We start from the raw sequence: 21,822 nt of genomic DNA, 5'->3' as shown, positions 1-21,822 counted from the left end.
TCTAACTACTGGCAAGAAATTTGCTGCATTGGAGGAGAAGTTCACTCTCAGTTTGGAAACTTTGAAAGGAAGGATGGATAGCATGGAGACTGGTCTGAGCACTGGCAAGAACCCAATTCCGGGAGACCATTTGCAGATCAGAGGGGGAGATGAGTTTACTAGACACACGAGTTTCTCGGGTCAGCAAGGACCCTTCATTCCGGGGGGACACCTCAACCATGGGGGAGGGACTGTACCCCTCATTCCAGATCAGAGAGGAGGGGACCATTCGTATAACAGAGGGGGAGATGAATTTTTGAGGCGCACGAGTTTCTCAGGACAGCAAGGACCCCTCATTCCGGGGGGACACTTCTACCAGGGGGGAGGCACTGTTCCGAGGTATACTAAAATGGAATTCCCTACTTATAATGGGTCAGAAGACCCTTTGATATGGTTGTATCGATGTGAAAAATTTTTTAGCCATCAGTGAGTCGGACCTATGACCGAGTCAACGTAGCTGTTTTCCACTTACTAGGGGAAGCACAACTTTGGTACCAGCTAGTTGAGGTTGATAGCAAGGTGGTAGATTGGGATGAATTTAAGCGACTGTGTTCTCTCTGTTTTGGTCCTCCGGCTTACAGTAACCCTTTGGGAGATTTGGTTTTACTACGCCAAAATGGGGCCGTGGAGCAATATCAAAAATTATTCCAGGAAAAATTAGCACGAGCCAGCAGTATGGTACAAGTGGATCAGCAAGTTGCGCTATTTATAGCAGGACTGACGGAGGCCTTAAAGCTTGAGGTGGAGCTCTATGCACCTGTTGACTTATCCAGCGCTATGAATATAGCTCGTGCTTTAGAATTGCGACAACAGGTACAACACAGACGACCTCCAGGGTCAGGGGAGCGCATTCCTCCGAGAAACAACCCGGGTATTACTTTGACAGGGGATCTGAGATCTAGTCATCCTACAACTCCTTATATAAAAAAATTGACAAGTGCTGAGATGGTAGAACGGCGGGCTAAGAATCTATGTTACAACTGTGATGAACCATATCGGGTTGGGCATCAGTGCAAAAGATTGTTTTTGATCGATAAGGTTGAAGATGAGGATATCGAGGTGACAGAGGATATGATTGAGGAAGAACCACCGGACATCTCCCTGCATGCCATTACTGGGCAGCAATTGGCCACAACTACGCAAAATGGGAGCGGCTCGACAACTTTCACCAGGTCTACCCAGCTTCCGAGCTTGAGGTCAAGCTCGATCTCCAAGGGGGGGGCAGATGTTATGGACTTAATAAGACTGAGTCATCTACTTTACTTTTATTATTTATGTTGCTTTTAATTTCGAATTTTATTGATTTGTAATAAGACTTAAAGGTAGGGGTAGAATTGGGTTTAATAACCCTAACCTATGTTGATGTTAATTACCCTATTTAAGGGGTAAGGATGGAGAAATAAAGCTAGTTCGGAATTAGCATAAACTAGGGTAATTTAGGTTCTTTCTAGGCTCTCTATTCTAGGGTTCTTGGCTTGAACTCTCTTGGGGGCTTTCTGCATCCATTGGGGAGTCTTTGAGAAGATCTTGGAAGGAAAAGGAGGAGGAATCAGCCTTCTCTTCCATGCTGCAATAGTCATCCATCTCTTCACGAACCAGCAGTGAGGGAAGGAGGATTTGTGTGAGCCTTAGCATCAAGAAAGGGATTTTCGAGTTGCTGAATTGAATGAGGTCTTCAAGAGGTATTTTTATCTATCTTTTTCGAGTTTAGAAGAGCTAGAGACTGCCCTCTTTACATTCAGCATTGGTAGTTGCATGAATTCAGAAACCCTATTCATTGACGTGAGGAATAAAGTGAGGTTTCATAATTGGATCCTTAAAACAGTCTCTTGATTGAATTGGTGTATCTATAATTGAGAAAAGGAAACTCCTTTTCAATTAGAACGTGAAAGGAGAAGTATCAGAGAGTTCTTTTCACAAAAACGTGATAAGAAACCCTCAAACAGTGCTGGATTCATATTCAACTCGCCTAGTTACTAGATCCATGGCTAGGGACCATAACAGAAGACGTCATGGATCTTGGTGTCTAGTGGGAGTTGTAGACGATCAGCAACACTGCCAATACAAGCCAACACCTGGAAGGGGCCATACTATTTGGGAGAAATTTTGTGACATTTGGCTGCTGTAATGGAAAGTTGGCGGTAAGGTTGAAGTTTAAGCCATACATAATCTCCCGGAGCAAAAGAAAGGTCACGGTGACCATTGTCATAATAGTGCTTCATAGTGTCTTGAGCTTTCTACAAGTGAGCTTTAACCTGTTCAAGCAGAGTATCGTGTTCCCCCAAATCCTGGTCTAGCATCAGTACTCGAGACGAACCAGGTTCATAAGATAAGAGACGAGGGGGGGGGTTGGGTCGCGCCCATATACCACCCTGAAGGGTGTGGTGCCCAATGTTGTGTGGTAAGAGGTGTTATAACAATACTCCGCCTAGGCTAGCCAGCGTTTGGGAGTGTCCGCCAAAAAACATCGCAAATAGATCTCAACAGTGCAGTTGACCACTTCAGTTTGACCATCTGTTTGAGAGTGGTATGCAGAGGAGAAAGCCAATTAGGTGCCCTGTAATTTGAATAGTTCTTTCCAGAAGGTACTTGTGAATACTGCATCTCTGCCACTTGTGATGGACTGTGGTAAGCCATGCAGGTGGACGATCTGGTCCATGAAAATCTGAGCGACATGTCTCGCCGTATAAGGATGTGCCAAGGCCAGGAAGTGCCCATATTTGGAGAACCTATCCACCACTACCAAAATAATAGATTTGTCGAAAGAGTTTGGAAGGCCTTCTATAAAATCCATGGAGATATCTGCCCATACCTATGTAGGTAGCTAACGAAGTTGTAGCAGGCCTACTGGGTGTAAGGATTCCGCTTTATTCCGTTGGCAAATTTTGCATGCAGATACATAGTCAGCTATCATACTTTTCATGCCCCTCCAATAGAAGTCACGACTAATACAAAAATATGTCTTCTACTGGCCCTCATGAGTGCTGTCGTGAAAGGAAGATATGATGTTGCTGAGTAGAGCAGAAGTGTGACGGAGATAAATGCGATTCTTATACAATATGAGGCAGTCCTGAATTTCCCAATTGTTGTCCATATTGCGCTGCTCTTTTTTTTATACAATTCCATAAGCTCGGGATGTTGCTGAATTTCAACTCTGATTGAATCGAGCAAAAGAACCTGGGGTTGACTGATAGCATGTAGTTGTGGTTCTAACATATCTCGACGAGATAAAGCATCTGCCCCCCTGTTAAGGTGGCCTGGTTTGTACTCACTTGGAAATCAAACCCCATCAGTTTACTCAGCCAATGTTGTTGTGGGGAAGTAGTGATATGTTGCTCCAACAAGTATTTCAGACTACAGTGGTTTGTCTGGATCACTAAGTGTCGACCCCAAAGATAGGGCCTCCAATGCTGAATGGCTTTGGCTAAGCCAATAAGTTCCCTTTCATACGCAGCTAATTTGTGGTGGTGCAGGGCAAGGTGGCGGCTGAAGTATACTATGGGATGGCCGTGCTGTTGTAAGATTGTGCCAATGCCCCCTCCGAAAGCATTACATTCAATAACAAACGGTTCTTCAAAATTTGGTAGTTGGAGAACTGGTGCAGAGGCTAAAGCTTGTTTTAACTGCTGAAAAGAGAAGTCTGCTATCTCCGACCATGTGAACGCATTACACTTAAGTGAGTTCGTAAGCAGCGCAGCAATCTGGCCATAGTCATGAATGAACTTCCTGTAATACCCACACGGGCCTAAAAACCCCCTTCAAGCCATGACAGAATGCGGAGTAGTCAATCACTATTTGTATTTTGCTAGTGTCCACTTTAACCCTGGAGGTTGTGATGACATGACCCAAATAAGCGACCTCTGAAGTTTCCATAGCGCATTTGGATTTATTGAGGAATAAATGATGGGAACACAAGAGGTTGAATACCTGGCGCAAGTGCTGAATGTGCTCTTCCCAATTCTTATTATATATCAATATATCATTTAAGAATACCAAAACATATTTGCGTAAGAATGGGTGAAATACCTCGTTCATAAGTGCCTGAAAGGTGGAAGGGGCATCGGAAAGCCCAAATGGCATAACCAAGAACTCAAAATGACCATGATGCGTACGAAATGCAGTTTTCTCCACATCATCAAGGTATACCCGAATCTGATGGTAGCCGGATTTCAAGTCCAGCTTAGTAAATAATTATGCCCCATGTAACTCGTCCAATAGTTCATCCACCACCGGTATTGGAAATTTATCCTTTACCGTATGAGCATTGAGCTCTCTGTAGTCCACACAAAATCACCAAGAGTTGTCATGTTTTTTTACCAACAACATTGGCGAAGAAAATGGTGAGTGGTTGGGCTAAATAATTCCTTGAGCTAACATATGCTGACATTGGCACTCAAATGTGGGTAGCGGTATGGACACATCACTACTGGCTCTGTGCCCAACTTTAAACGGATACGATGCTCACAAGCTCGTATGGGGCGAAGTGCAGCGGGCTCCTGAAATAAGTCAGCAAATTCTGTCAGGAGTGAGTTTAACTGACAGCGATAGGAGTCCATAACTTTGATATTCTGGAGAGTGCATGGTAACTGGCCATGAGTGCCATGTTATGTGAGTTGTTGGTGAGCTTGCATAAAACTCATAGTAAGGGACTTGAAATCCCATAAAATCAGACCCAACTGTTGCAGCCATTTAATACCAATACCAAATCAAACCTAGCAAGTGGAATGACCAAAAAATCAGCCTCAAAGGTGTGTCCTTCAATAACAAATGTAACTGCTGAACATAACCCCATGCTGGTAACCTTTTCCCCATTAGCGACAGAGACTAAAATGCCAGAATTGTGCTGAAGTGGCAAACCCAACTGTTGTGCTACTGGTTGGCTAAGGAAATTGTAGGTGCTGCCCGAGTCTACCAGTGCAAGTAACATGAGGTTTTGGATGCCAACGTGGACTTGCATAGTGTTGGTGCTGTGTAACCCCGTCATAGTGTGAATGGAAATTGTTGGTTCTTCCACTTCAGTGTCTTCCTCCACCACTGGTTGTGTGATATCTTCTGGATCTTCCACCTCTGACCAAAACAGCCTTTTGCATAATTGTCATGGCAAGTATTTTTCATCACAATTAAAACACAGCCCTTGAGCCCTTCTCTGGTCCATTTTTGATTTGGAAAGGCGTCGAATATATTGTGTGGGGGGTGTGGAATTGGTAGTCTCTGATGTATGGGAAGGAGGTGGCCCTTGGCACAGAGGGGCATTGTGGGGTGGTGGGGCACCTGGTGCCACTCAACCTGGCCAAGGGGGTCTATGCCCCAGAGATTCTTTCATAATTCTTTGCTTGGCATCCAGTGTACATGCCAAATTCATAGCATGTGCTAAAGATGAGGGGTCATGTAATTCTACTTCTAGACGAAGTGCCTCAACCAGGCCTGCAGTAAACAAATGAACATATTGATTGGACGCACAAACTGACTGGGTCGTGCAAGCCTTTCCTGAAACTGTTTCTGATAATTCTCGATGGAACCTGTTTGCTTGAGATTGACCAAATCCCTCAGAGGATTGATGTGTGCTGGTGGACCAAACCTCAACATATAGGAATCTTTAAAATTTCCCAATCATATACATGATGCTCAGAATTAAATTGGTGATACTACAGCTGCGATTCGTCGAGCACGTGGAAGGCAGCTAAAGGAACCCTGTGCTCGGGCAGGGTTCGTTGGTTCCAAAAAAATTGGTCACACCATTGCAACCATATCAGCGGGTCTGAGGACCCATCATACGTTGGGAAATCGAGTTTGGTATACCTGGGCACGATGGAATGGCTATTGCCATGAGTCCCCCCTAGAATTGGATGAGCTAGGTGCAGAGGAGGCATTGGGGGTGGAGGAATAGGTGGCTGATCAGAATGTCTGTTGGAACTTCCCGGTAGAGGAGTATCCTGTGGAACCCATTCACAGAGGCGCATATTAATTTGGAGAATAGCCTCCTTGATTTCTTGCATTTTGGTTCAGATAGCTGCATTGTCATTCCGAAGTGCTTGGGATTCAAACCGAATCTCTTCAATGGAGTTGTGCAAATCAGCTGGAGAGGAGGAATCGTCGATGGTGGTCCTATCTGATACCTGGTTGTTGAGTTCCCTCGCCATGGATCGTGTCACCCGACGATCTCCCCTTGATTCCAGATTGGACTGCTTCATTGAGGAGGCTTTAGGGTTCTTCGAACGACCAATTGCGATAACTAATGAGCTTTCGAAGAAAGCTCCACCTTGGACCTCGTCAGAGAGAGAATCCGACCTCGTCTACTCTAATTTGATCAATACTTGGTTTTTTTTCATCAGCCGACGTCCCTATAAAAGATTAGGGAATGCACACCAACAAAGGCCAACGAAAGGGCCATGAGTTTGAAGGAATTACATCAATACCTACTAATCGAAAAGCTGGAAATTACATTAAGTTACCCTCTATGTTTACTAGTTACTCTAGATGATATGGAGTCCATAACACAACAGCATCCGCGGTATCTGGGTCAACCCTCTGTATGACAAAACTGAAGCATTCCACTAGAGAAGCATTTTTTTTTTACAATACCAGCATATCTTCCTGTAGCACACCCCAATACGGTTAAGCATCATGACATCGAATGCAGGAACTACTTCCTCATACAGCTCTTTCACCGCTGAAGAAATTGCAATAGGTGGACCTATGCCCATTACAGAAGGGTCCACACCAATAACAGTAAAATTCTTGGCTCAAGGTACCAGCAGTGGTCGTGCCATCCGTCTTGAAAACAATCTTCAGCTTAGCCCAATGGGACACAAATGCATTATGTTAGTAGGCATCATCCACAGAAAGCACAACATTTTTCTCCTCCTAATTTTTAGTGTCAATGACCTTTGGAGCCACTAATGCAGTTGTTGTAGCTGCGTGCTTATGGGAGAGAACAGCAGTGGGGTCTTGCTTCTGCCCAACCATACGAATTGCGGTTATCGAATCTATTCCAGCTCCATTTCCAATGTCATCGAAGCAAGCTTGTATAGCTGCAACAACAGTGGTAACAACCTGAAGGCTAGAAGAACCTTGCTATTTCACTGTTCTGATTGGCACCATATCTAGAAAACCAACATAGTCCTGCAAACCCTTATGCCAACATGGGCTGGAAAACCAGTAGCGTCATCTGTTTCATGTTGCACTACGACTGTTTTCAGCACTAGTTTCTACACTGTCACAACAGCAATGTTTTCTTGGCTGTCTGGCAGCACTGTTTTCTGCACAGGCACAACAGACATCATTTGGTGGAAGAACCCATTAGCCTCTTCAGTTGGCATATGCTGGGGCTGACTTGCTCGACTCAGAACAGCCACCTAGTAGGCATCGTTTTCAGTATTTGGAAGCAGTGCTTGTTCAGTAACTGGAGCATCCAAGTTTGTAGTATCACTTGTTGAATTATCAATGGAGTGGAATGAAGGCATTACAGCAGCTACTGCCCACTTCATCCCAGGATGTGTATCTGGAATGCTCCAACTCCTCTGTGCCATTTTCTCTGTTCCAAGTATAATTCCCTTGTTCTGGCTAACAATTGCAGAACCCATTGTGTCACAGAATGTAGGACTTAATTGGGTTGTCTCTTCCAACTTTGTTTAGTCCCTACTTTCTTGTAGGAGTTTACGGTTCATGTTAGTAAATATTTCGTTGGCCTCCCCTGCCGAACCCAACTTCTCCATCTCCCTATACAGTGGCAGCCAATGGCCTGGTTGTAATCAGTGTAACTTTCCAGCAACTATAACAGTCTCAAGAGCTTCACGAATGACACATGCAATAAGAACAACAATTACCTTTGTTGTTGTCCCTTTTCGGCCATAATTAGCTAAATCCTGCAGAGGAATATCTGTTGTGCCCACAACAACAAATAATTGTGCTTCATAAGTCACTGTTGCTTCTACTCTTAGAACTGTCAGCACTATTTTCAGCAGTGCCACTGTTGTCAACAATGGTTTTTGCAGTGCCACAGCAGCAGCACAAAAAAATTTGTTGAAGAACTCATGTGCTGCAAAACCAGCTGCTTCCTCACGTCTCCTCTCCCGAATCCTTCCATCTAAGTCAGAAGCTCCAACATTTGCATCTTGTAGGAGTCCTTTACATACAGCATCTATCAAAGTTGAATATTTAGCAACAGAGGGAAGAACATTAATTTTCTCTAATGAATCAAACAACCTAAATGCTTGCACCAGACATCCCTCATGGCACAAACCATTCTGCATTATAACTAACTATATTGGGATGGACACCCTTGGCTCTCATCCTCTCACAGATAACTAAAGCCTTTTTAAGACATCCTTCTTTACAGAGCCCATCAACCACAATAGAGTAGACAACAACATCCAAAACCATTCCAATTTCTTCAACTTCCAAGACAAGCTCATGAGCAAGTTGAGCTCTCCCTTGCCTGGTAAGTCTATACAAGATTGCTATCAGGGCGCTTAAACGTCCCTCACCCCTTGACTCCCTTTTATTTTCACTTGGAATATTATCCAAAATTGAAGCACTTATACGCTGTCCATTCGCCCAAAATTTAATTTTTTCCCTTCAACAGTCATAAAAATCATTCCCCACGGCATTACATTCAAATTACACTCAAGAGAACCTTCATTATTGAGAGTCTCCCTATCTGCGAACAATTTCTCAAAATCAGTTGGTAATTGCGACTATCGTGCCTTATTCTGCGTTGCCACAGCAGTAGCAAATTGAAAGGCCGTCAGACTGTTTAATCTAACAGTCTCACCATTATTTCCCACTTTGGCTAACCTCTCATTTCTAGAATTCATATATGGTTGAAGAATTGACAAGAACAATGGTTGAATAGCATACATGAGATCCAGCAAATTAAACAACAAATTTTGAGATTGACTAGTACTACTAGAAAAATAACCATGAACAAACACACTATTGCTGTGTGAATCCACAACAATATAATTTGTCCCATAAAAATTGATATAATTCATCCACAAGACCATTCCTGGCACACCCAAAAAATATTGATCTCCAGTTTTTCCCACGTGGGTTACCTTCTCATATTCAGAACTCCCACCGAATTGAAAATTTTCCACGAACAGGACCCGAGCAACATACATGGGACCCAAAAACTTAAGCACAACATTTTCAATTTAACCAAGAACAAACGCACAGGTGTTGTTCGCTTCAACAGAAAAAAAAATCACCCCAAGAAATTTTTTTAGCATTCTCGGAATCCCCAAAAAATTCTCATATCTCCCTTCAGATGTAAAAACCGGAATTCCGTCAAATTTACACTTTTTCTCTGCTTCACATAATAGAAAACCTCCATCCCCAAAATTCGAGCAACATTGCTACTACACATGCCATTTGAGCCCCATCAACCCCATGGAAGATGCGTTTTGACATAAAATTCGATGGCGTTTCAAAAGCTTACCCCCAAATTTTGTATTCCACTATGGTTCCCCTTTCTCTTGTTGCCCTTTCTCCCATTTTCTCCTCGCCTTGCCGGCTGCCAGAATGACAGACCCAAATGGAAATTCCATGAGGTTGGTTTCCCACTGGGCTGCCGAGAGCAAGAGTGAACGGGAGAGTTCTGAAGCCAAATGCCACCGGAACTTTTTCCGACGGAGCCTCACCCTTTTCCGTTGGCAAACACCATCACGTTGGGACTTATCCCAAGGGGACTTATTCGCCTACGGTAGGATTTTAGGTTGAAACTTTTCCGAGACAGGTATCTCAGATATGTTTCCTGTTCGGAGATAGACTGGAAAATTTCCTGTCTCCCGGACGGGGAGACGTTTTTCACCCAATGAGAAAGGGTTGTTCCTTGCCGTGAGAGAGTATAGATAAGTGTCGAACTTTAGAACTTAAAAGGTCCTTTGCAATAGATGATACACCCCAGCGACCCCTCTCTATAACAACCCATTTGCTAGCCTGCTAGGCTCTACTAGAGAATAGAGAAAACGATTGTTAAATAAAACTTCATCCCCAGTAAAATAATTCGTGCTACAATGGGCTTTCAAAAATACTTCGGCCCTTTCCCTCTTACAGCCGGATATCATTCAAAAGTAAACGACATGGTTTCTTGGGCAAACAAAACTTCATTTTTATCTTTAGTCCACCGAACTAGGCAATAATTACTGTCTAAGCTTCCCCTGGTGCCAGAAACGGCTGAGTTCGCCTCCTATGGCCCTAATCTAATCAGAGTTAGACAGCTGTTTCTATCACTGATACGTCCATACGGAGATGGCAATTGGGATGGGAATTTAGATGTGCGAAACACAACATACAGCGGCAGACACTACATGTGCTCAGATCACCTCTTTTCATTTTTGAGAGCCTCATTCACTACTTTACGCAGACTAATCATTGCAGCTCTAGCCCCAGAGACCCGGTCTCTATAAGTAAACACAAGAGAGCAAAAAATACATCAAAGAGAAAATAAGGCTATTAAACTAGTTTACAAATTTGAACCAATCATCTTGCTTTCTTAGTAATAACTGCCATAATATGCTTGAGGTGCTGCTGTTTGTTGCTGAGTAACAGAAGAATTCGGTGGGGTGCCTTGCACATAAGTTTGCTGCTGAAAAGCTTGCTGATAATTTCATGAAAAGAAAACAAATAAAAAATCAGCCACATAGTGAGATGCGACAGTTCTCTTCCTGGAAGCTACGGTATTTCTTTATTTAAACAATCAAAAGATGACTCCATTGAGAGAACTCCCAAGAAAGCAAGAAATACAAAAAGAAACACAGCACGAAAAGAAAAGCAAGAAAGGCAGGGGGCGGGGTTTTTAAAGGAGAAGCCATGTTCCCACAACAAGGTGCCTAACTAGTTAGGAATCCCTTCCTAACCGATGTGTAAACAATGCGGTTTGCACTTCCAGGGGTATGCTGGCAAGACACATTCAGGCTTTTACATAGGTCTTCAATCTCATCAAAATATATTAAGAAACAGTCAAGAGGGACATTGCTTTACACCGATCAGCTTAATAACTACAGCTAAATCCCCTTCTACAACTAGGGGGCAGAGAACCAAATCCAACAAGAAATTGGTTAGAAAAAAACAAGGCTCAAGACCTCTATTGCATCGTCTGAAGTGGCACTAGTTTCCATCACAGATTAAGTCCACATGACAGGAAAACTAGGTACAGATGGATCATTTCCTAGTTCGTCTTTTATTTATTGAGAAATGCTTGACCCATATAGAAAAAGTCAACCATCATCATATCTGCAACTATCACATTTTTATGCATGGTTTGCATGACCTAGAAATCACTATCCAAGACCCTTATTTTCTGTTTCCCCTTGTGAAAGCAACAAAAATTTGAAAGGTTCTTAGGTCCTTAGGTCCCAAGAAACAAATTGCATAAGCAATCTAAAGGTGGCTTGCTACACCAAGAACTCTACTAAATCTAATTACCCTCCTTCTAGAGACCATAAGGATAAGGTTTTAAGAACCTAATAATATGTGATGGATCTGGTAAGAATTTGTCACAGGAAAATCTGCTGAGATTTAAAATCAGAAGAGTAAATAAACAAAACTTCAAAAATGTTTTCATTTATCAAGTAACTTTCAGGAATACCCCAGCTCTTCGATACCACAAGTACTTCCATAAACACTTAAGCCAGCTCAAGGAACAAGCTGCACATGGGAAACAATAGTACCTGGGACGGATATGTTGAAGGGTAAGCACCATAAGCAGCAGCAGGTGGGGCTGATGCGGGAACCTGGGGCTGGGTATAGCCAGTGTAATTGGCATAGCCAGTATATGCAGCCTGAAGAATCAAATAAAACCAACATCCAAATGACACAAGCACAACGTAGTAGTCAAAGTGATCCACAGAATGAAAGGAAAAAAAAAAAACGTGCATATCTATTAAATAATAAAAAAAACTTTGTAAACTCACTTATGTTCTCATCTGTAAATCAATTATGGGTCTTCCTCAAAATCTTAGGTGACTTATAGCCATGGTCCTTATCCAACAATTTGCTCAACCAATAACTACTACACTACCGACACCTAACAAAAAGAAATGTCTTACCTGTTGGGTGTAACCAGCAGGCCATTGATGCCCTTGCATTTGAGGAGCAGTCTGAGACCAGGCTTGGGTCTGTGTGCCATACCCAGCAGCCCACTGGTTCTGTGCATTAGGATAAGCACCCATCAGAGACTGAGCTTGGGAAGGAACACCAGCACCTGTTTTTGCCAATTTAGCCTTTTCTGAAGCCAACAGGTCATCTGCATTCCTTTTTCTGGACTCTAATGTGTTCCTTTGGCATACAAACAGCCTTGCATGACGGTTATCAGCCTTCTTGATTGTTTGCATGTCTCCAAAGCAATCTAAAAACTGCATAAAGTGCCATGTTAAATATGTCTACAATCTGTGAAACATTATACTACACAAGTTCCAATTTTGAAATAAGATAAATTGAAGGCAATTCACCTCTAAAAATATGCAAGACAACTCCTCCCTATCTATTGCACTTGGTGAGGTAGGGTTATCAGCACTGGGAGTAATAAATTTCTCTATAAGTGAATCCAAATATTCTATTCGCTTAGGTGACAAGTTAAGTGCTTCCAGATGTATTACAGCCTGCACCAGAAAAGAAGTAAATTTGACATAATAAAAGGAAAATAAAGTAAATAAAGTTTATCGACAATGAAAAGACCTCTAGAAGTGGCTTTGAAAGTGGCACATTCTCAAAAGCCCCATCTAAAACCTCCCTCGCCTTCTCTATACTCCCAGAAACCTAAAGGTGGAAAAAGAAAAAGAAAGTCAAGAGAAGATTTCAAAATGCAAAATGGTAAGCCAATTAAAACTGAAGCTTAGAACAGGTGCAACACATGAAATTTGATCATTTTGGCACATTTAGTGGGACAAAATGAAGCAGATTATTACAGATAAGGAACCTGAGACCTATCATAATCTGAATAGTCTATAAAACTAGTCAAGTTTCTTTTAGATCCAACTAAATAGATTCGGTGTCCTAGAATGCCCAAAGTTTCAAAGCAAATATTGACTGCAGAAAATACCAAGTAGAGAAACCGCGAATACTGAACAAGGAGCATGGGCAAGATCCCGGACTGTTCTTTTCCCTGTTCAATTTTAATTGCCTCCTCATATATGGAAAAAGCAGCTTCTTTACTTCCCTGAGGTAAAGAGCAGTTCAAAACAGAGAAACAGTAAAGAGCAGTTCAAAACAGAGCATATGATACTTCTCAAGAGAAATATTTAAAACTGTCTAGAGCTCATCTTACCAATCGAAATTCCATGTTTGCATGCTTAATTATGGCCTCAATTAGACCGGGTGAAAGTCCAGAATGCACGAGCTGGTACTCAGAACGGGCCCCAGAAACATCTCCACTTTGTTCTTTGAATCTAGCAGCAAATATATGAATCTCTGGTTGCCTCTGTCCAAGTAGTAGACAGTCAAAATAAGACAGGATGTGAGAGAGTGAGAGAATCATCCAGAATGTTATTTCCCAAGCTGGTTTTTCTTTTTTGAAAATGTTGAACAACATAAATCATATTGTATAGTCCCTCTGTTATCATTTATCGAGGATGTTTTTTTGTTTATAAAGGCAATATGAAGAAAAAGTTCAAATTGTCCAATAGCTTACAATAAGAAAATTTTATAAGCAGTACTTTCATTTTCCTGTCATCATTGAGGGGGACTAGAAGAGCATTGCATGGGCCAAAGAAAGCCGGCCATACAGCTGCAGATTCGACCAAGGACACACCCAAGCTAGTTTATTGATCACTACAGATTTTTCTGGTACTGATTAATAGTGCTTCTGTATCTTATATGTATTTTTTAACAGGATCTTCCTTCACCCCCTCTTTAATAAAATTTTCAGCCCTTATCAAAACATTAAGAAAAAAAGCTTACAACAAAGAGGTCTACATCCTTACTTTTACAAACACTTGGGTAGCACGCGCAAGTGCATTAGAAGCAATCTCCATACTTCCATTAGCCTCCATACATAGCACATACCTCATCCAGTACTCATGATAATTGGCACAAGCAATTAGGCATCTTTCATATAACTTGACAACCTGAAAAGTTTTCCACTCAATGTAAATATGATTCCCCATGTTTGACAAATATAAAAAACAAATCTATCAACAAAAGGGTATGCACAAATACTTAGAGGGGCCGATCAGGGAGGCCCCTAATTACGACAAGAGAGGCCCTCCTTGCCTGATAAAGATAGTGACTAAGTAGATCCTGCATGTGTGAGAGTGGAATTTTAAAAGAATCATATTTGCTTAAACAAAACATGAACATCCACTGACAAATGAAGGATTGAAAATACTTAGCCTCCCAGACACCAAATGATGAACCCAAATGCTCTTCTAGCCATAGTTCAATTTCCTGTTTTAAAAGTGTTGCTTGTTCCAGCACCAATAAAGCATATAATGCATCCAAAACGTGACTCAACTGTAAGTTAATAGAAATCTCAAGCAGAGTGGAAAACCGAATATAGCTACCTAAAGAGAAGAAAACTACAAACCCATTGAACACTCAAAAACACTTGTTAAAAGTATTGTTATGCATTAGATTGAAACAGAAAGCATACCTTGTTGAAATCATCTCCCCTTTCAGTAAAATCGAGATAGTTATGCCAATTCTCAAGTTGTTGTTCGTCAAGAGGCCTTACATGAAAGTATGGCCTCCGAATAGCTGTTTCAAAATCGATGATCTTAGAATCGAACTCTTTAGCTTTTTTATACAGCTCTTCTCTAACGGCAACATACTTCTCCAACTCCTCTGCATCTGTTAAGCCAGCACTTCCAGGTTTAGGAGATGAATGTTCATCAAGATGAACCTCACCTTCAACTCCTTGAGTTTCATGAGTCTCCTTTGCACCCAAAGATGCAATGGAAGCAGCAGCTTCTTCCACAGTTAGGATATCCGATAAAGGCCGATGTGTCACCAGTTCCTTGAAGCTATCATAAAGATCAATAAAACAGATTAATAACCAAACTCAAACATGAGGAACAGAAATTAAGAGAGCATGTTTCATTCCTACAGACAAATAATTACCTGTTATAGTAACGATCCAGCTGCTGGATAGGATTCTCAAGTATCCTTGTGTAGATAGTAGCTATACGGCTCCACTCCTGCTGGGAATATTCATACTCGATATATTTGTCCCAGAGAGGGGCAGACAAGTAATCTGTCCCAACATATGCCAACCCTCGATCAAAAAGCCTGAAATGCACAAATACGTCACATGATAATAACAACAACAGAAAAAAAGGACAGATTGAATCCTGGTGTCTACCATAAAAATAAAAGGTAGTTCTCATTAGCTAAACTATATCACATTGAAGGTCATTACACTAAAGTTAGACACAAGTACACTTCATTTACCTTTCCTGAAAAAATCATACTTTTATGTCCGTGATAAATGGGAGAGAGAGCATATAGAGGCCATCTTAACCATTAACTGAAGGAGAGATCTTCCGAGCAGCATTTTGTATATTGTTGCACCAATGATAGCCTCAAGAGTGTGACAAAGTTAAAGACAGCAGTAGTTTGTACAGAACTACCGAATTACTAGACAAGGGATTGGTCATATCAATAAGGTAAAGTCCTAAATAAAAAGGAAACAGCAATAACTACTGAACCTAGCAACCTCATAATCAGGGGCTTTGCACATTAGAAACTATTTCTAAGGTGCATTTCCCAGCAAACTTTATCCGCCAAAACATGTGAGGGACCACTGTTGCACGCATACCAAAATAATGTTAGAAAGCAACAATATATACATGAGTAGATTTCTCATCATATAATGATGCACAACTTCAACCATCAACGTAACACAATCATACAAAAACAATGACACCATCAACATTCTACACTACCTTCGAATGGTCTCTGGGTCTTCATATGTCGATATTGCAAACACGCAGTAATGCAGCCAGATGTCCACAGAATAGGTCACAGCCTGCACTGCCTGTTCATAGACCTCCACAATTTTATCAACAGAGCCCAGACGTGCCTCATGGTCAGCATACTTCTTCCAGTAACCATAACACAAGGGAAATTCTGCTAGAAATGCATCATACACCTTACGAATTTTCAATATGTTGCCCTGCAAACATATAAAAAAATAGAAAATTGGCTCCAGATATAGCAGGCAGATACGGAAACATGGAATGTCATGCTTAGAGAGACAAAGATATTAACATATAAGATAATAAAGTTATCTAAACACTTCAGACTCATCATAACGTAATTCAAGTTCAAAGGTCTACCCAACATCTTTTGGCTTCACAACTTAAAAAAGATTTGAAAAATAAGAGAATCAAAGGAGCTGATAAAACATCAATGAGAAGGGCTGAATTATGCTAACAAAATACAGAAACAGCACTGCGCATAGTTTTAACAGAAATAATTCTGATCACTAATTGGTTGCACATGAAAGCATCTAGACAGAATATCAAAATATGATAGATCCAGGTAAAAGTAACAAAATATAATTACACATGTACGTTCATATAAGTAGTAACGCATGACAATGCACCATGAATTTATGCCAAGTAGAAGTATGAGGAAACTCCAAAATACTAGGAAGCTAGCCAGTGGCCTATGTTACTTGATGCTCCAAAGACCAGCACCACAAGTAAAACTTGTTTGCAAGTATGGCTCACATCTCCCTGACTCCACAAACCATAAACATATTGTTAAGGAATAGTCCCACATAGATTAATGATTACAAATATTTTGAGTTTATTAGTTAAGAAAGAGGTTTCCTAAGTTAGCTAGTCATTTTAGGATAGGCCTTGGACCCAATTTAACATGGCATCAGAGCAGGTACTCATATGTGGGGCTAACACCTAAACTATCCACTTGTAAAGCCACAAAAATAGGGCCCCTACCTAAACTATCCACTTGTAGAGTCACAAAAGAGGGCATACACCTAAAACTATCCACTTGTAGAGCCACAAAAAAGGCCTACACATGAAGGGGAGTGTTAAGGAATAGTCCCACATGGATTAATGAGTACAAAGATCTTGAGTTTATTAGTTAGGAAATAAGTTTCCTAAGTTGGCTAGTTATTTTAGGATAACCCTTGGACCCAATTTAACACATACAAAACACTAAAAACACTAAAAAAACACAGAGTGTTTTAATAGATCGATGTACCTCTGACACCTTTTCTGTCTCACTGATAAGCAGAGTCCAAGCATTAAAATCCAAAGAATTTGCTCTCACAATGCTCCACAGTCTGTCTTCTTCGGTAGAAGGGGCTACAAATGACCATTGAAGGCACACATCAGTAGACATCTACACAATTTTGAATTCAAATCCTAAACCTATACAAAATAATTAACGAATACTAATGAGCAAACAAACAACCAAAATTTCATAAAAGAAGTTGTCTCTCATCCATTTTATACAATGAACCTCTCTCAAAAAACACACACACACACACATGCACGTGTGCGTGCATATATACACCATGAACTGAAAACAATTTCAATGTACTAGCAAATAGTACAATAGCTTTAATTAATTTTACAGCTCCTAATGGGTCAAATATGGAAAAGAGAGAAATACCAATACTATCTTCAGCCTCATTCTCCATGATAGTTCCAGCTGAAATACTTCCATTCTCAGCTACACCATTACTGGTAGCAGCAAAATAACCAACAGTGTGAATGTGAGAGGGCTCAGCTGCTGAATTCTCCGTTGTGGCAACATTGCTAGCACCGATTATCTTAGCAGCATCTTGAGCTTCTTGCACATTTGCATCTGTACTGTAGGCAACTCCATCACCTAAACTGGAACCCTCAGGAAAAGCATAAGCCCCAGTGTTTGTATGAACTGAAGAAGTTGGATCTGGGGCACCACTGGGGACAGTAGTAGAATTTACTACAGGGTATTCGGCAGAAGTGCAATCCCTTGATGGATACTCAGACATGGTTGATGTATGAGCTACAGCAGTTTCACTATCCCCCATTGTATAAAAGAAGACAATACAGGCTTCAGAAGTACTGCCATTTAGAAAGACAATAGCTTTAGGATGTGACAACCCTGAAGTAGCATATGACGATGAGGTAAACCAAATGACTGAGCAACCAGATTATTGACCGAACAAGAATAATAGTTTATAAAGTTACTTAAAAATGCTGGAAAAACTAACGAACTGTTTCAGGTGTGAGTAAAAATGGTATTTAAGGTTTGGAAGAGTGAGCAGATGTTTGCAAGATTAGAAAGAAAGAGCAACTGAGTGAGTGAGTGCACTACTGTGTGTGCGCATGTGAGAGGAGAGAGAATGAGATAAAATCCATGATGGTTACTGTTAAATAACATGCATTAATGATGAAAAATAGTATATTTCTGAACTTAGTGCGGAAGGCCATTCTGAAATTTTATTTTGGTCAAAGCCCCACTCCTTCCATTTCAGTTATATCTCATAGCTTAATATCTCGAGGTGACAAGCAGGCTATAATCTGATCAAATGTCTTTTCTCTAAACGAACTGTCAAAAGAAGCACCCTTCCTGCTCCTCTCCTACTCTCAGAAACTTTCACATTAGCAACGCACTTTCAATTTCTGGCATGATGCAATGCCCGGTATGCTGAACCCATTAAATATTTAGAGGGAAAAAAGGTATTTCTACTAAATACTGCCCTGCCGGTTGAATTATTACTCTACTGTTTGATTCTCAGCAGCGTAAATAACTGCCTAAGCGATTGCATGATTCATAGTACGTTCATCTAGCCCCTGTTACTACTAATCCAGAACAAATTCTACTGCAGTTTGACAGACGTAGTTATTGGACATGCAGTATTTCTCTAAAAACCCTAATTTGTTTCTGCCAAAATCTATTCCTAAATAACACATTAACGTATTCAAAAGAAATGAAAGTAGACGTATTCTCCATCTAACAAGACATGGATAAAAGGAAAGAAAAAAAGAAAAACATTATAAATCACTCTCTAAAATAATGTTACACAGCAACCCAAAGAACATTGAGAATGAAATACACGTCAATTATATAAAGGTGGCTCGACTACAAAACAAAACTGACGAAGCAACCTCTAGGGTAATGCGATGTATACTACTTTCATGTAATACTGGACTAAGATTGAGCAAGAGATGAAAGGAAGAATTAAAAAACAGCGCAAGAATTATTTGAAAATTAATTTGAAGCAAAAGAAAAAAGAAATCCAACTTACACACAACTACAAAAGCTTGGCAGGATGCGGCGTTGTTAGGGCAGTGAAACAAAAAAAGGAGCTTCTCGTAGTTCAGACGAAACTAGAACGCGTAGTGAAGAGAGAATAGGGCATCCAAACTTGTGCTGCGAAGCGTTTCAGCCCTTACGGCACTCATGTGTTTGTTTATCTTTCTGGCGCGCGTGTGAATACGGCGGTGTGACTTGTTAGAAGCAGAAGCCCAAATGGAGCCCGTGACAGATGTCTTGATGATGTGCACCGTCGATTATCCCCGTCCACCTGCGGCGATGTTAGGGCAAAGTGAAACAAGAAAAGAAGCTTCTCGTAGTTCAAACGCGTAGTGAAGAGAGAGAATATTGCATCCAAACTTGTGCTGTGAAGCGTTTCGGCCCTTAACCCACCTCTGTGTTTGTTTATCTCTCTGACGCGCGTGTGAATACACGTGGTGTGACTTGTTAGAAGCAGAAGCCCAAATAGAGCCCGTGACAGATGTCTTGTTGGTGTGAACCGTCCATTATCCCCGTCCACCTCCAGCCGTCGGCGTTGGAGTGATGCACCGATGCCGAACTGATCGATTTGATCGAAGCTGGGTGGGCGTACCGGTTCCCACTGGACCAAAAATCTGATAGGTATAATAATTTTATTCTTTACTTGTTCCAAATACATATAATGTTTTTTGGAAACCATACAAATCAAAAGAGTAGGAGATAAACTCGTTTTACATGTTAGTCTGGATCGAGAAGAAACCTAGACAAAGATATATTTGAAATGGGTATTTTAAAAAGTGAAAATTATAGATGAATATCAAATTTAAAATATCTGAATTATATATTACAATTGTATTATTTCTTAATAATATTAAATACTTATAATTATCTAATTACTTCAAACTTATATGTAATATTTATTAATAAAATAGCCAATGAAATATTTACTATAAAAATTAATGTTACAAAGTAACTTGAGTATAATATCAATTTAATGTAACTTAACTTAGTATTATTTTTATTTAATCATAATTTAGTATGAGTAACTTAACTTAGCATTACATTTAATTTAATCATAATTTATTATGAGTAACTTAACTTAGTATTATATTTAGTCTAATATTTATTTAGTATGAGTAACTTGATTAATCTAATCTATATTCTATAAGGTAATATATTCACTATCAATTTAATATTTGTCTCATATTAATATAATAACATTATATGACTAATATAATATCAACCAAGTAAAAACCCAAGCGATGATAAAGTTTAAATTAGTTAGAATAAAATCATAAGTATATCATTGTGAAAAATCAAAATATAAAATTTCTATGGAAATAATTTTAAAAATAAATAGTTAAGATGCATTGACTCGTGGCTTTCATATAGATGCGTCGTCCTCCAATCCCCCCATATACCTCTCATATCCGCAATTACCTTTACTAAATGATTATAAGGGATATAAGTATAATTTTATATTGTCTATCAAGATCAACCTCTTATGTAGACAGTAATCGTGAAGTTGTGTCCTTGGTCCTTCCCTTCACATATCATTTTGGTCATGCATGACATTGCCTTCACAAGTGTTATGTCAAACTTTCCTTGCTTTGTCATCTTCAACAAGTATAGGGTATGGCTCACGTGCCTATTTGAAACAATCTACACCACCACCACTCAACCAACTAGAGTAATAAGGGAAACATAATTTATCATCATCATTATCATCTTCATCAACAACATCATCATCAAAACCACTTCCATCAGCTCATATGAAAATGACCCTAATGCTGCATTCAAGATGATCCCAAGATGATTAGATTAAAACATTCTTTGCTCATGTGGAATTTCACCTTTCATCACATATTTATAAATCATAGAATTGGTAATTCACCCCCTTATGTGTTCATCAAAATACAAAGAAACATAAAACGGCAAGTAAATACATTTTATTGACACCAAAATCAAGATGATTTCATTTCATTGCTAAATTAGATTTTACAATCAATACATAAAAAAGGTATAAAAAATAAGATAATACGTTGAATACAATCCACTACATCAAAAGTGTATACAACGAAGAAAAAGAATGAACTAGTCAAATCCTTGTGTGAGTGGCAGATTAAAGTAGGAAGTGCTCCTCAAAGAAGATGAGTGGAGTTGTTACACCAAGTGATTAAATTGAGTGTGCTCCTCAACTATGATGAATGGAACTGTTGCACCGAAGGACTAAAATAGATTGTGCTCCTCAGCTTGAGTGGATGGAAGTGTTGGTTGATTCTCAGCTACCTCCAAAGCTCCACACTCATCCAAAACCTATAGTAGGCTCCCATGGGCTCTACTTCCATATCGAGCTACATTGGTTCCAACTCATGTGCCATATCAGGAGATAAGAGCTAAACCAAGCAACTTGGGTAATGATTCTAAGATCATCTAGGGGCAAATGATAATCAATAATGTGAGTTGATCCTAGTTTCATGGCCTCACAAATCCTAATCAAATTATTCAAGCCTTCCTTGCCCTCTTTTTTCACTATCTTCACTTCATGCTTCCACTTCTTTGTTTCTAGAGGGAACTTCCTTAGAAACTTGA

General features: G+C 40.3%; 1 protein-coding gene across 2 annotated transcripts; it reads right to left on the bottom strand.

The window, feature by feature from the left end:
• Positions 1–10,396: 10,396 nt before the first annotated feature.
• Positions 10,397–19,586, bottom strand: LOC137962455 (pre-mRNA-processing factor 39-1-like). Of its 2 annotated transcripts, none has more exons than XM_068809327.1 (14): positions 19,244–19,586; positions 17,620–18,096; positions 17,206–17,309; positions 15,921–16,150; positions 15,097–15,264; positions 14,630–14,999; positions 13,962–14,105; positions 13,307–13,459; positions 13,082–13,198; positions 12,718–12,798; positions 12,492–12,641; positions 12,090–12,395; positions 11,712–11,822; positions 10,397–10,639 (listed from the first exon to the last, which is right to left on the bottom strand). In XM_068809327.1, the coding sequence occupies exons 2-14, from the start codon at positions 18,020–18,022 to the stop codon at positions 10,535–10,537; spliced, it is 2,442 nt and encodes an 813-aa protein (XP_068665428.1). In that variant the 5' UTR covers positions 18,023–18,096; positions 19,244–19,586; the 3' UTR covers positions 10,397–10,534. The 2 variants fall into 2 exon arrangements, with proteins under 2 accessions (XP_068665428.1, XP_068665427.1); XM_068809326.1 differs by having other exon boundaries at positions 17,620–18,056; positions 19,244–19,585.
• Between the last annotated feature and the right edge of the window lie 2,236 nt (positions 19,587–21,822).

Source organism: Aristolochia californica, unplaced genomic scaffold (genome assembly GCF_029961685.1).
Source record: "Aristolochia californica isolate CCGP_79_NKW_82.1479 unplaced genomic scaffold, dmAriCali1.0.hap1 SCAF_4, whole genome shotgun sequence".
Classification (NCBI taxonomy): domain Eukaryota; kingdom Viridiplantae; phylum Streptophyta; class Magnoliopsida; order Piperales; family Aristolochiaceae; genus Aristolochia; species Aristolochia californica.
This window is presented reverse-complemented; position numbering and strand designations above follow the sequence as displayed.

Excerpts from the sequence above, each read along its gene's own strand:
- LOC137962455 (XM_068809327.1), bottom strand. The coding sequence starts at position 18,022 with ATGGGGGATAGTGAAACTGCTGTAGCTCATACATCAACCATGTCTGAG. Across the intron at positions 13,460-13,961 it reads CTACCCAAGTGTTTGTAAAA|AGGCAACCAGAGATTCATAT; the intron begins GTAAGGATGTAG and ends CTACTTGGACAG. Across the intron at positions 12,396-12,491 it reads TGTCTTGCATATTTTTAGAG|TTTTTAGATTGCTTTGGAGA; the intron begins GTGAATTGCCTT and ends CACTTTATGCAG.